Below are 12,816 nucleotides of genomic sequence, written 5' to 3'. Positions count from 1 at the left end.
ACACAAAAAGGTTTATCCAAATTGAACAAGAACTCCGTCTAAAATATTTAATGAAGTAATCAGCTTTGTCACAAGTTCAACAGCATCTTATAATAGAAACCACTTTCTATGTTTTAATCACAAACTGGTAACAATCTGATAAGACTCCAAAGAAAGAAAAAAGTTGGAACAAATAAGTAACAATTCCTAAAAGGATACATTTATTGAGGAACATAAATACGTCTGTGTATACATGATAACTGTGGTGTTATGTGCCTATAATAGAAATGCCAGATACATCTACTACAAGAATGCTGAAGCCTCAAGTTACCAAGTGTACAAAAGCTAGGGTACAAACATGGTATACACTCTCAAGGGTCTACCAAGACTTCAAGGGTGGGGCAAAAATCTAGCCGAAATGTCAGCAACAGGAGCGAATGTCTGGTTTCTCTCTTTTGCAAATTTTGGACAAAGCGCAAGGCTACAAAGTTCATTGTATGAATGGCTTAACTTCTATTTAGCACTTTTCATCTTACAAAACTGGTGTTTTGGTTATCACAGCACAATTATCGACCGAAAATACTGTGCAAGTTCCTTTAGTATAGTATAAAATTCTTAATACCTTACAAAGACCAAGTGATTTTTCCACTCTCTCTCAGCACGCTTAAGCTTCTCCTGCTATATACTCCTTGTGCCTTACTATAATTTTGATTGTGCGGCACTTTGTTCCCTATTGACTACTTTGGTGCCGTGAAACTGTCTTTGGGTCGTACCGAATTCGAGGGGTTTTAGCAAGCGGGGGTTTATCTTGGGTTCTTGGGATACCTCATTTGACGATGGCAGGCAGAGGGGGGCTTCAAATAAACCCTCCCTGCCTAGCCCATTGCAACATGTTGCTTGCACACTTCATCCTGACTTTCAGTATCTTAAAAAAAAAAAATCTCAAGAGAAGGTTTAAGAGAATGGGAACTGGGATCATATTTTCGCATATATTACATACTGGAATGGGAGACTTTTAGAAGGACTTGTACAAGCAAACTTCAGGCCAAGATGGGGTTTCCAAGCAAGAACCCTCAATACTCCACACGCTTGACTAATGAGCATTTCCTATCACAAGAAGCGGTGGGAGTCCCAGTCCCTCTGGTATCAAAGAGAACCTATAAATTGAGTATTTCCTTATTACAAAATAACTTCCATGTGTAAAAACTATCATAATGTTCTAGATGCCATATTAAAAGCTAGTAATGTACAAACTAATAGTACAAAAGTGATAAAAAAATGAGAAAGAATTTGTCATGGTAGCAAAAAGTAGCAAACTCATTTTCCATGAATAATACTGCTCTTAAAAACATAGTCTTCAACTAAAAACTCATACTGAATAAACCTACAAGCTATGAAAGCCACACAGAAAATATGACTCGACCGGTTCAAACCTTCAACGTCATCATCTTGCCCATTTGTCTTTCAATGCAATTCTTGAATATAAATCTTGTCATTACCATTGAGGAAAAAAATAGTATGAGCGGTCAAGGTTGTGTCGAACTACAGTACAAATACCTGGACCAAAAAAAAAAAAAAAAACTACAAGGAGAGAGAGAAATATAAAACAAACTCTGGTAGCAAGATCAGCCAGTAAGGAAGAAGGTGGGGGATCCTTACAGCCCATTTGAACACGTGCTCACCAAGTACTATGAGCTGCATACAATTACTTGGCAACAACTTGGGTATGTAGGTCCTATAGAAAAAAATAGAGCTTTTTCCTTGACTGACTGTTCCCTACCATTGTTAATGAAGGTTAGAACGAGCTCATTTCTGACAGTGGCCACTGAAAATGTTATCGACTAAGTCGGCACAGGGGAGGTGCTGTGTTCCACGCTAACAAGAAGATCTATACAAAGTGTATCAAGCAAAAAAAAAAGCCTTTCAAACAACATTTATCACATATATTACAAATAGATTTGGTTCTCAATTGCTTTCAACAACTTTGACAAACTTTTACTTCTTCTCTTCTTTCTCTTTCTCTTCTGTCTTCTTGTTGTCTTCCTTTTCACCCTCCTTCTCGTCCTTTTGTGCCTTCTCCTTTTCAGAGTCGTCCTTTTCCTTTTCCTTTTCGTCCTTCTTTTCCTCCTCCTTCGCCTTCTCCTCACCTGCCTTCTCCTCTTCCTTCTTTTCCTCCTCAGGTGGAGGCTTGGGCAGGTGGGAGTTCAGGTCCAGGTTGGTGCACATGTCGTCCCAGTCGGGGAAGGCGCGCTCCTTCACGCGGTTGCAGAACTCGACCAGGTTGGTGCAGTTCTCGGTCATCCAGTCGCGGAGTGTGTAGCTCACTTCCTTGTCCATGAAGGCTACCTGAGCCAGGTTAGCAAAGGCAACCACGTCAAGCTGTATGGACAAAAGAAGGATTAGATTGGTCACATAGTAAGTGACATTGGAGACTTGTGGAATCTTCAAAATGGGAAAAACTTTAAAAGTTGAAAAAAATTGCTAAATATCAGTGCACAAGAATCTATCAAATACTAGGTTTATTCCGTAGATAACACTTAAATACTTAAAAAATACTATACACAAAAAAAATAGATCTGGTGAAGATTGCCAAAAGTGGGGACCTCCAGTGCTCATCATGGCTTACCGTCGTGGGAGAATCACCGAAGAAGAAAGGTTTGTCTCCTAGAAGGTCTGAAAGAACCATCAGGTCATTGTGTCCGAACTCCTCAATCTCCTCTGGCTTGTGCACACCGATTCCATGGGCGCGGACCTTCTTGGCAGCCTGGTTTGTAAGGAAAATAATTAGCTTTGATACACTTGATCAATCTCTAAACCACTATGTAAAATAACTAATAATCTAAAAGAACAAATGGGAACTTTAACGGGAACAAAATTAAGGCACTATACCAAAAACTGAAGTCTAAATATATCTCACAATACAACAAATATTTAGAAAAACAAAAACAAACAAGACTGGGCAGTAACACAACTTTACATATTAAATACAGGTTAAATTACAGGACAGGAGGAAAGTGAGAGAAGCAGGCAAGGTGTTTGGAGAGGAAGGGGGAGGTGTTGCTAGCATGGCGGGGCGGAGAGGGGGCTGCAGCTTACCCTCCTGAACTTAAGCTTGAAGATGAACTCAAGGACTGGCTTGGGCCACTTCTTTTCAGTGATCTGCTGCAAGTCCATCTTGTAGGCACCCAGCATGCCAGCAGGATTCTTGGTGCGCCATGACTTAACCACCCTACAAGAAAAAGGACACCCATGCAACATGCTGGTTGTTAAAACAAAGGATTTTAAAAGCCTGTGATATAAGCTATTTTGTTTGCTATTTTAATAAAGAAACGTGGTGGTGGCACTATATCCCCTCAACCTTGGAGAGGATTTTGACACTATTATCCCTGCTTCAACAGGAGAATAAGAGGATCCGAATCCTTTTCCAAGAGTCTGCGAGATCTGGCGTGGTACAAGGAAAGGAGGACGACTGGCCTTGGGTGTGCACTAGACGCCACGTGAGGATTCTGCCCAAGGTTTTGGCTTCCTGTACAAGGAGACTGGATGGGTCTAAAAAGGTCTTTTGTACAGCAGTGACAGACAAGAGCAGCAGCAGCAATGGTAGTAGCAGCAGCAGGAGCACCAACAGCGGCAACAGCAGCAAAGGTCACAAAGCAGATATTTGCTTGTTTAAGCGAGTTTGCTAAAAAAATGCTACCAAGGTGTAATTACAGAAAAATAACTAAAGAGGTGTGATACCATGAATTAAGGAGGCTAAAAGGAGATTTGAGTGCTATTCCTTGAACATTCCTTGACCATTTGTACAGCAATAAGAACCACTCAAGCACTGCCCATCTCCTTTCTTACCCTCTTAATGGTTTGGGGAAACTTTAAGTAAATAAAAACATGTGGAGTTGGGCATGGGAGAGGAGTGCAGTGTGAGGTGCCCTGACCTGGCGGTACCGGAGCTTGAAGGCAAAGTTCAGGACAGCATTGGGGATCCTTGTGTTTAACGCCTGCTGGAGGTTCAGCTTGGCGGCCCTAACCCACTCCCCCGGGCATCGGCACCGCCACCACTTGACCACCCTTTGTGTGGAGAAGGTCCACAGTTAAAAGCCGGAGGAGGCCAAGCACAAGAACCCAACAGAAAACTCACCAGTGGAAAGATTTGTTAAGTTTCCTTTGGAGTAAGCAGGAAAAAAACTACATTTGGTTAATTCAGTGATACATGCAAGGAAAAAATACCAGTACCTTTGTTAGATCTGTTAGAATACTAATATTACCACCTCAAAGGCCCATCACCCAAAAGAAGAAAAGAAAAAAGCTTTTGAGTTGGCTGAAGACCTGATGTGGAAAGCTTCCAGCACAGCATCAGAAAACCATCCCATGTTAATTGTAAAAAAGTTTTGGGAAAGTGTTAAGTGTTTCCAAGAGGTCACTGCGCCAGTCGGTTCGTTAATGAACTGCCCTTTGGCAACACCCACCGATTTCACTTTACGCTTAAACAGGAAGTTAAGAATCACCGCAGGTAATGCTTTCTGGAGGATCTGCTTCAGGTCCAACTTGTACCCTTGAATTAGTAAGTCAGGGTTGTTGGACATGAACGACTTCACAACCCTGAAATAATGCAGAACATGTATATACAAAGAAAAGGCAGCTGGAAATCTGGACGAGGAATAGAAATAAAAGTAGCAAAAAAGAAAGCAAATAAAGTAAAACTGGAGACCTGAAATACAAAAGGGGACATTAATAAGAATAAAAACAAAAATAAATCAATTGTGAAGTCCTTAATATTAGTGTGGTTGGCTAAATGGTACATTTGCTATAGCATTCCTTTATCCCCCATGTTCTGGTAATGTTTAACCCCCCCCCCCCCATGCCATTATGACATCTGGCTCGCATACCAACGTTAAGAGTTCCAATGGCCATTCTGTCTCAAATCTACTGCCACGGTGCGTTCACAAGATAAAGTTGCAAAGGGGCATCAGAGCCTTTCAGGAGCTGGACCTTTAGTTCGACAAAGGTAAAAATGTAACGATGGGAGAGGTACGGGGGAGGGGGGAGGGGGGGGGGGGCGAGATGTTGGGTTGAGGTAAAGTAGCATCCCTCCCAGCCCCCAACCGACATACCCAACTCCCCCCCCCCCCCCCCTGTACGCGCGAGGCAGTTGGCGGGGGTTCAGCCTCGCCAGACGGGATCCAGACAGATCAATAGCCCACTGCCCCCCCGCCCACTCCTACGCATTCCCCTCCCTCACCCTCCCAACCTCTCCTCCCTTTCCCTCTCTTGGTCAAACTCTAGCCTGCTCTACTCCACAACGCCCCCGCCCACCTCGCCATCCCCCCCCCCCCCCAATACGTGATTCCAAACTTAAATCCTTCCTCCTTCCTCTACCCTCCCCCCCCTACGAGTCACGTTGGCCGTGTGGTCCCGTGACAATGAGCACATGAGGGCGGCGAAGGTAAAACGGAGAGGAAAGGCGAAGAGGGAAAGAAGCGAGGAGGAGGAGGAAGCAAAGAAGAAATGAGGCAGCAAGAGAAGCGAGGAGAGGAGCGTGAAGAGGACAGACGAGAGGAGGAGAGGAGAGGAGAGGAGAGAGGAGAGGGCGCGGGCGGCGGGCGCGGACCTCATCCCTCCCCTTTAAAGAGCCGGGAACGACCTCTCCTGCTCTACGACCGGAGAGGAACAGCACGTAGCCGTCGCTGTATCGGGGTCGACAGGTGGTAGCCCACAGGTGGTTCAAGCAACAGGCACGGCCACCAGCTGCCTCCACTTTGTTACAAGACCATTAATCGTTTAGCAACAAGATACCCCGCCCAGAGCCTCGTCTATTCACCCATTTTCTTTCTCCTGCAAATGCGAAAACGGGAAGAGGAAGAAGGCAAGGGGGTGTGGGGAGGGGGAGAGGGGCGGGGGAGATGAGAGGTGGTATAGAAAGGGAGGTATGGGGAGGTGTGGGGAAGGGACTGGAAGCGAGAACAAACTAAGGATTTTCAACGAGCAACTCGGGAACAAGACAGCTACTCGCGGGGAGACGCTGCTCCTGAAATACGAGGCGAGGAGGGGAGCGAAGTGAGGGGAGGAGCGAGGCACTCAAAGCACGCCCTCACAGCTGGAAGCAAGGGCGCGTCGTGGGAGGGCAAGGGCGGCCGAGAGAGAGAGAGAGAGAGAGAGAGAGAGAGAGAGAGAGAGAGAGAGAGAGAGAGAGAGAGAGAGAGAGAGAGAGAGAGAGATGCACATGCATCAAACCCTGATCCGTGCATTCATACCCTCGCAATCAATACCAAGCTGCTGGATGCCACGCCCGCGCTCACGGCTCTCTGCCCTCCCACGTTTCCCTCTCCCCCGCCCACCCCGCCCACCTCGCTGGCCCTCGCCCTCAGCTCATGCAGAAGGTGCATGACAGGGATGCCAAATTGACAGGCATCTAACGGTCAAGGGAGAGGGAGAGGGTCCTATACCATCCAGGGACTGACTCCTGCCAAGTCAACAACCCTGCTTAAACGGATTAGGCGGGGGAAGGGGAGGGGGGGGGGAGTGAGGAAGGGAGGCAGAGAGCACTGCATGACCCTCGCATGAACACTCAATCCCCGCGGCGAGGGGGATGCAGGACCTTGCCCCTTACCACCTCTCACTCGCCCTCCCACTCTCTCCCTTGTCCCCCCCCTCCCTCATGCCCTCCTACCTAGCAAGATTAACCATCGCTGTTGCCTAGACGCGCCGAGAAGACCAGTTCAAAACCCTTTCCGCGTTTCTAATGCCATGCATGAACTAAAGGAACGCATCGCTTTGAATTTTCCTAACGAATTATCAACCTCTACAGGGTCGTAGAGGCGACAGCCCACGACCACAGCGCCCATCCGCGTTTCGACAGCGTTACCGTTCGCCGTCTTCTCCGTCAGATCGAATCGGTCCGTCCCGTCCCGTTGCGTTGCGTTGCGTTGCGTTGCGTTGCGTTCCCAGCCGTTCCTCCGCCGGATCGGCCCGCTACGATCCTATCCGAGCGGTTCCATTCCATTCCGTTCCGTTCCTACGCCAGGTCCGTTCCTCTCCGTGCCGTGCGTCCGTCGCCGTTCTCGCCTGGAAGAGCATGCGGGGCGGGGAGTGTTGCCATCGCGAGCGCCGCCGCCGCCGCCGCCCGCAAGCCACATGGAACCGCTCTGGTCCAAACTGTCACGCTGGATATGCCCTTGTTGCCCGGGAGGGGAGAGCCGTTCCCCTTCCCCCCGGCCCGCCCCCACCCCCCTTCCCAAACAAGTACGCGAACAGACAATCCGACCCTTCTGGGAGGGAGTATTAGGGGCTAAAATAGTGAAGCGATGAAGAGGATGAGGGGGAGGGGGGGGGGGAGGGGGAGAAAGGGAGGGAGGGAGGGAGGGGGTACCAGCATTGGAGCATTATGGAGTATGGAGGTTAAGGGGGGGGGAGAGGGGGTGGAAGGCAATGGTAGGGGGGGGGGGAGAGGGGGTGGAAGGCAATGGTAGGGGAGGGGGAGGGGAGAGGGTAGTAGAGGGAAGCGGAGGGCGGTCGCGCGCGCGAGATGCAAAGCTTCACTCGACGCTCCCGAACTACACGTTGACTTCGTTCCCGAGGACGGCTTTATAAACCGACACAAGACGGAAAGGGAGAAGGGAGGAAGAAGAGCAGCAGCAGCACAAAGGTGGGAGGAGGGGAGCAGAAAGGGGGGGGAGGGGCAGGAGCTGAGGAAAGAGCAGCAGTAGTGGAGAAGGAGGGGAGGGAGGGAGGGAGGCAGGGAGGGAGAAGGAGAAGTAATAGTATCAGGAGTAGCAGCAAGAGAGGGGGGGGGGGGGGAAACCCGATCGTCATCACCCGAAGGAAACTTTGGCTCCGCGGACATTTCGCCTTTCTCTGGTTTCATCCTTGAGACTTCACATATGGGACCACGATTTGAGGAAGAAGGGAGGGAGGGAGAGGGAGGGAGAGATCAATTCACCAACGTTATTCCCTCCAACGCCGTCTAACTGAGCCGTCCCACATCTCGCCGAGAAGCGCGTCATCCAGTCCCTTCCGACGATGCATGAATTTGCTCAACTGACGGAGAAAGAAAAACACCGTCGTCCTCCAAGCTACGTGAAATCTTTCATAACAGCCAGTCAACCATTCGCTTAATCGCTGCGCCGCTCTCCTGTGCGTCCCCCCTCCCCCCCCTCCTCCTCTCCCTTCCCTTCCCTTCCCCCCCTTACCCTTCCAACCTCCCCCGTTCTCCCCATCCTCCCTCCGTCCCACCCACCCACCCACCCTCGCTCCTCGCTCCACCGGAAGACGAAAGCTGATCGCCGCGTCCGTGTCGGTGAATGTTGCTGAGATCATCGGCGACAGGTATGCAAAGTGCATGCAGCGCAAAATCCAAGATGGCGAAGCATAAACAACTCGTTTATGCTACATATTCCTTTTCCCTTTTGTTTTGCTGATTCCCCAAGTGCGAAAGAAAGGAAAGTATTTTTAATTTCGACTTCCCAACGCCCCTCCTGAACTGACCACTTCAACGCCCCCTAACTCAAACCCCGTCCCCCCCCCCCCCCCCGCCCATCTTTGCTTCACCGCAAGCTTCAAGTTCCAAAGCCGCCCTCCGTCGCCGCCCACGGATGGACCCGCCCACGCCCACTGTTCCTTCCACAGTCCGAACCGCTAAAAGACAACCTAGGATTTGGCGCCTCTACCGCCTGCGCCCCTTGCACCACCGCAACGAGTCGACGTGAATAACAAGGTCTCAGATCCACACAGCCGTCTCCCCACCGTCCTTAATAAAAAAAAAAGACCAGGGCGCCATATAAATGTTTACACGCCTCAGGTAGTCGCATCGGAAAAAGGTACAAGCATTTCACAAATGCCTCCCCCCTCCTCCCCCCAATCACCCCAACTCTCAAACTAAACTCCCCCCCTTTCATGCGGGACTGGGAACTGGAGTGACCCCCCCTCCCCCTCACAATTAGTCTACAATATGCCCACTTGGTCATCTGGGACCCGCAGATGCTCTTTCTTTTGATCGCTTTTAGACAAGATAACATTAAGGCAGCGATAAGAAATCAAGACCGTCCTTGACCAATAAAAAAAATCTTGATCACTACATCCACCTCCATCCGACGTGCAAAAAACAACTTCGGTAATGCAGACAAGAAAACGATATTCTGCGCGCGCGCGCACACACACACACGCGCACACACACACACACACTTCCCCCTCACTCGAAAAAAAAAACCCAAGGAATTTAACCGTTCACTAGTTCGTATTCATTTATTTTCTTCTGAAGCCCTAGCAGAGACGGCCGAGGCTGCTGCCGTCCGGCCGAGGTTGAGCCGAGGTCCCGGGGTCGGCGGCGGCCGCGGCCAGGACCGGTCAGGAGGGCGTAAACCACCTCCGTATAATTAAGTGCGGCCTGTAATTGTGGTGCCCGTGGGGTGCAGTTGGGGGAGGAGAGGGAGAAGGGAAGAGGGAGAAGGGAGGAGGGAGGAGGGAGAAGGGAGGAGGGAGAAGGGAGGAGGGAGAAGGGAGGAGGAGAAGGAGGAGGGAGAAGGGAGGAGGGAGAAGGGAGGAGGGAGAAGGGAGGAGGGAGAAGGGAGGAGGGAGGAGGGAGAAGGGAGGAGGGAGAAGGGAGGAGGGAGAAGGGAGGAGGGAGAAGGGAGGAGGGAGAAGGGAGGAGGGAGAAGGGAGGAGGGAGAAGGGAGGGAGGGAGAAAGGGAGAAGGGAGAAGGGAGGAGGAGAAGGGAGGAGGGAGAAGGGAGGAGGGAGAAGGGAGAAGGGAGAAGGGAGGAGGGGAGAAGGGAGGAGGGAGAAGGGAGGAGGGAGAAGGGAGGAGGGAGGAGCGAGAAGGGAGGAGGGAGAAGGGAGGAGGGAGAAGGGAGAAGGGAGGAGCGAGAAGGGAGAAGGGAGAAGGGAGAAGGGAGAGGGAGAAGGGAGAAGGGAGGAAGAATACTGCGGAACATGGTTCACAGATTCGGACAAAGGCAATTTCAATGCAGCTGAACGCCAAGCCAAAGTGATCTTCCTCTCGCCGCCGATTTTCTTCCCCCCCCCCCCCCCCCCTCCCTAAGGCCTACAAGCAAATATCCTCGGTTCGGGATCATCGACCCCCCCCCCCCCCAACCATCTGACCACTTACACCCATTTCCCCAAAGAGGCCAACCTCAATTCCCCCATTTCCCCCTTTCCAATAATCTTCATCCCTCCCCCTAAAGCAACCACCCATAGGCCTACCATTACCGCTATTAACCCCCTTGCTGTCACCATCCATCTCGTGACGCCCCCCCCCTCCCCACCCCACCCCTTTCACCCCCCAAACTCGCCTTCTCCCCTCCCTCCCTCCCTCCCCCCTTCCCCAACTCCGTACAACCTACACCAATTTTCGTTCCCCGCCATCCATCCTTATACTACCCCCCCCCCTCCCCACCACCACCAGCGCCCAACCCACACGCCTTTCCACGCCCGAAGTACGCGGTCGCCCACAGTGCCAACAACCGAGCGCGAGCAACCTTAGGCACCCATACCACCCGTACCCAACCATACCATCCACTACCATACCACCCACACCTCTCCATACCAGCCACGCCACCCGACCACCTGTTACGCGCGTCTGTCGGCGGCGCTGGAAGTCAACCCAGAGGCACTGACAGCGGCTGGTTGGACGCTCTTCGGTGCAAGCCTACGGGGATGAAATGTTCGCTTTCTATTGCTTCGCGTTTAAGAAATTTCTAAAGATCCGTCCGCCGTTTGTAAGATCCTATAAGCGGATTTGGAAGGATTTTTTTTTCTGGGGGGGGGGGGGGGGGTTAATCCAGAAAATTAGTTCTGAGAAGGGCAGGGAGAGAAGGGAGGGAAAAGGGAGGGAGAAGGGAGAGGGAGAAGGGGGCGCTGGCACAGACGACGCAGCGCCTTGCCGCCCCCGCGAGGTTTACGCATCCGCTCTCTGCTTTTCCTCGTCCCACTCGCGTTCTAGAAGGGAACAGGAGATAAGGGAGAAAAGAGGATAGGGAGAAGAGAAGTGAAAAGGACAAAAATAAAGGAAACGACAATAGGAAAAAAAAAAAAAAAAAAAACTAAGGACTATGCTCCCTTTCCTATGCCCCACCAACCCCACCCTCCCTTCGGCATCCCTAACATTCAACCCGTTCGCACCACACTAAACCCCTCCCCCTCCACCCCGTCACTTTCGCGAGGCACCGCGGCAAGGGCGGCGGAGGGAGCGACGCGGCCGGGGGAGGATAACGAGCGGCAATACACCAAGGACGCACGGGGGAGGGAGGGAAAAGAGAGAGAGAGAGAGAGAGAGAGAGAGAGAGAGAGAGAGAGAGAGAGAGAGAGAGAGAGAGAGAGAGAGAGAGAGAGAGAGAGAATATGGGAAAGGGAAGGCAAAGTACGAGAGGGGAGGAGGGGAAGGGAAAGCACGAAGGGAGTCAGCGAGGGGACAGACGCAGCCCATGAAAGGCGCCTCAGTGCCCATCCCCGCCAAGCATCAAGTTGGCGCACGAGCCCATCCTCGTCATCTCATTCCGCGGCGACACCACACAAGCCCCGCGGACGCACCCGCAAGAACGTGCTGCGAGGACGACGAAGAGGAAGAGAAATGAAGGGATATGAGGAAGGAGGAAAGGAAGAGGCGAGGACAACGACTAGGACGAAGGGAGGGGCGCCGCCCCCGATGCTTGGAATGGCGGCGCCGACACGAAGGCAAAAAGCGAGTGCCAGGAGCCGACCCTCTCCGCGCCGGGAGTGCCAGGAGAGGAGCCTCCACGGGGAATCCGAGAACCCGCGACCTTGTATCAAGAACAAAAAGCGACGTCGAGGGGTTTCATTACTTTTCTTTTTTTACTGTTTAAATGCTTCAACCCGAGTCAAGCGCTTCACTTAATCGGCCGAGAAACATTCCGAGAGGACGCGATGGCGTGGCGGCGGCGGGGGCGGGTAACTCGAGGAAGATGCAATATTTTCATTCAAAACTCCGGCAGTCTTCAAGGTGAAACCCGAGCGCCTCCCGGCGGCGACGACTGATCGGAGGACATGCAAGCCTCCGCCCTTTCATCCTTCCACCCGCCCACCCGCCCGCCCGCCCGCCCCTGCCTCCACCCAAGCCATCTCCTGTCGTCTCCTGCACTCGTTTCCCTTGCACATACATCCCCTCTGCTCTCCCCTTTACGAGGACTTCCGATGACCTTTCCCCTCCCCCCCTACCCAAAGGACGCGCTTCCTTCCGCAAACAAGCAGTAGTAACCCCCATCATCCCTATCCTCTCCGTCAAACTTTCCTTCTTGATTTTCTCCTCACCATCTTCCCCTCTTTCCCATTCCCTCTTTTCCCCCTCCCCCATTCACACTATCTGGAGGAAGATCGCAACGATAACCACTCCTCCCTCCCTCCCCTCCTTTCCTCACTCCATGCCCTTCTCTCCCCTCCCCTCCCCTCCCTCGCAGCTGCAATATCCATTCACACCACTTAATTACTGCCACCGCTGCCAACAATCTTGACGGCATTTAATTACCTTCTATCAATAAGCGAGTACTGGCACCACCACCCGCCGCCCCTCGCGCTCTCGCGTGTCAGTCTTGCGGTGGCGCCCCTTGCACCCTTTGTGATACGAACATGATACATATGAGAAAAAAGGAAGGGGAGGGAGAGATGTTCAAGTTCACACCGCTAAACACTAAAGGGAAGTTTAATGGAGAGGAGACGGAAGAGGAGATGAGAGGGACAGAAGAGAAGGAGGAGGAGAGAGAAGTGGTGATGGGAGAGCAGTCGAGGTCGCCATAAACGAGCGGCAGTAAGGAGCGCGCGGTTGCCGGGGATGAGTCATGATCAGATGGTAAGCAAACCAAGTGAATAAATCGGTGCCGGCGCTCACGCTAC

At 51.6% G+C, this 12,816-nt stretch overlaps 1 protein-coding gene across 2 annotated transcripts in view; it reads right to left on the bottom strand.

The window, feature by feature from the left end:
- LOC125043455 (failed axon connections-like) overlaps positions 1–12,816 on the bottom strand; it is a 32,477-nt gene that overhangs the window by 66 nt on the left and 19,595 nt on the right. Inside the window, exons 3-5 of one of the 2 annotated variants that reach the window (XM_047639526.1) lie at positions 3,076–3,208; positions 2,606–2,743; positions 1–2,358 (exon numbers count right to left, since the gene is read on the bottom strand). The exon at positions 1–2,358 is cut by the window's left edge and continues 66 nt beyond it. In XM_047639526.1, coding sequence (XP_047495482.1) covers positions 1,975–2,358; positions 2,606–2,743; positions 3,076–3,208 — 655 coding nt within the window. In that variant the 3' untranslated portion in view covers positions 1–1,974. Of the gene's footprint in view, positions 2,359–2,605; positions 2,744–3,075; positions 3,209–4,442; positions 4,576–12,816 lie in introns of both variants that reach the window. The other variant, XM_047639525.1, reaches the window with a different exon arrangement.

Source organism: Penaeus chinensis, chromosome 34 (genome assembly GCF_019202785.1).
Source record: "Penaeus chinensis breed Huanghai No. 1 chromosome 34, ASM1920278v2, whole genome shotgun sequence".
Lineage (NCBI taxonomy): Eukaryota > Metazoa > Arthropoda > Malacostraca > Decapoda > Penaeidae > Penaeus > Penaeus chinensis.
Note: the sequence above shows the minus strand (reverse complement) of the source record. Positions and strands in the feature narration are given on the sequence as shown.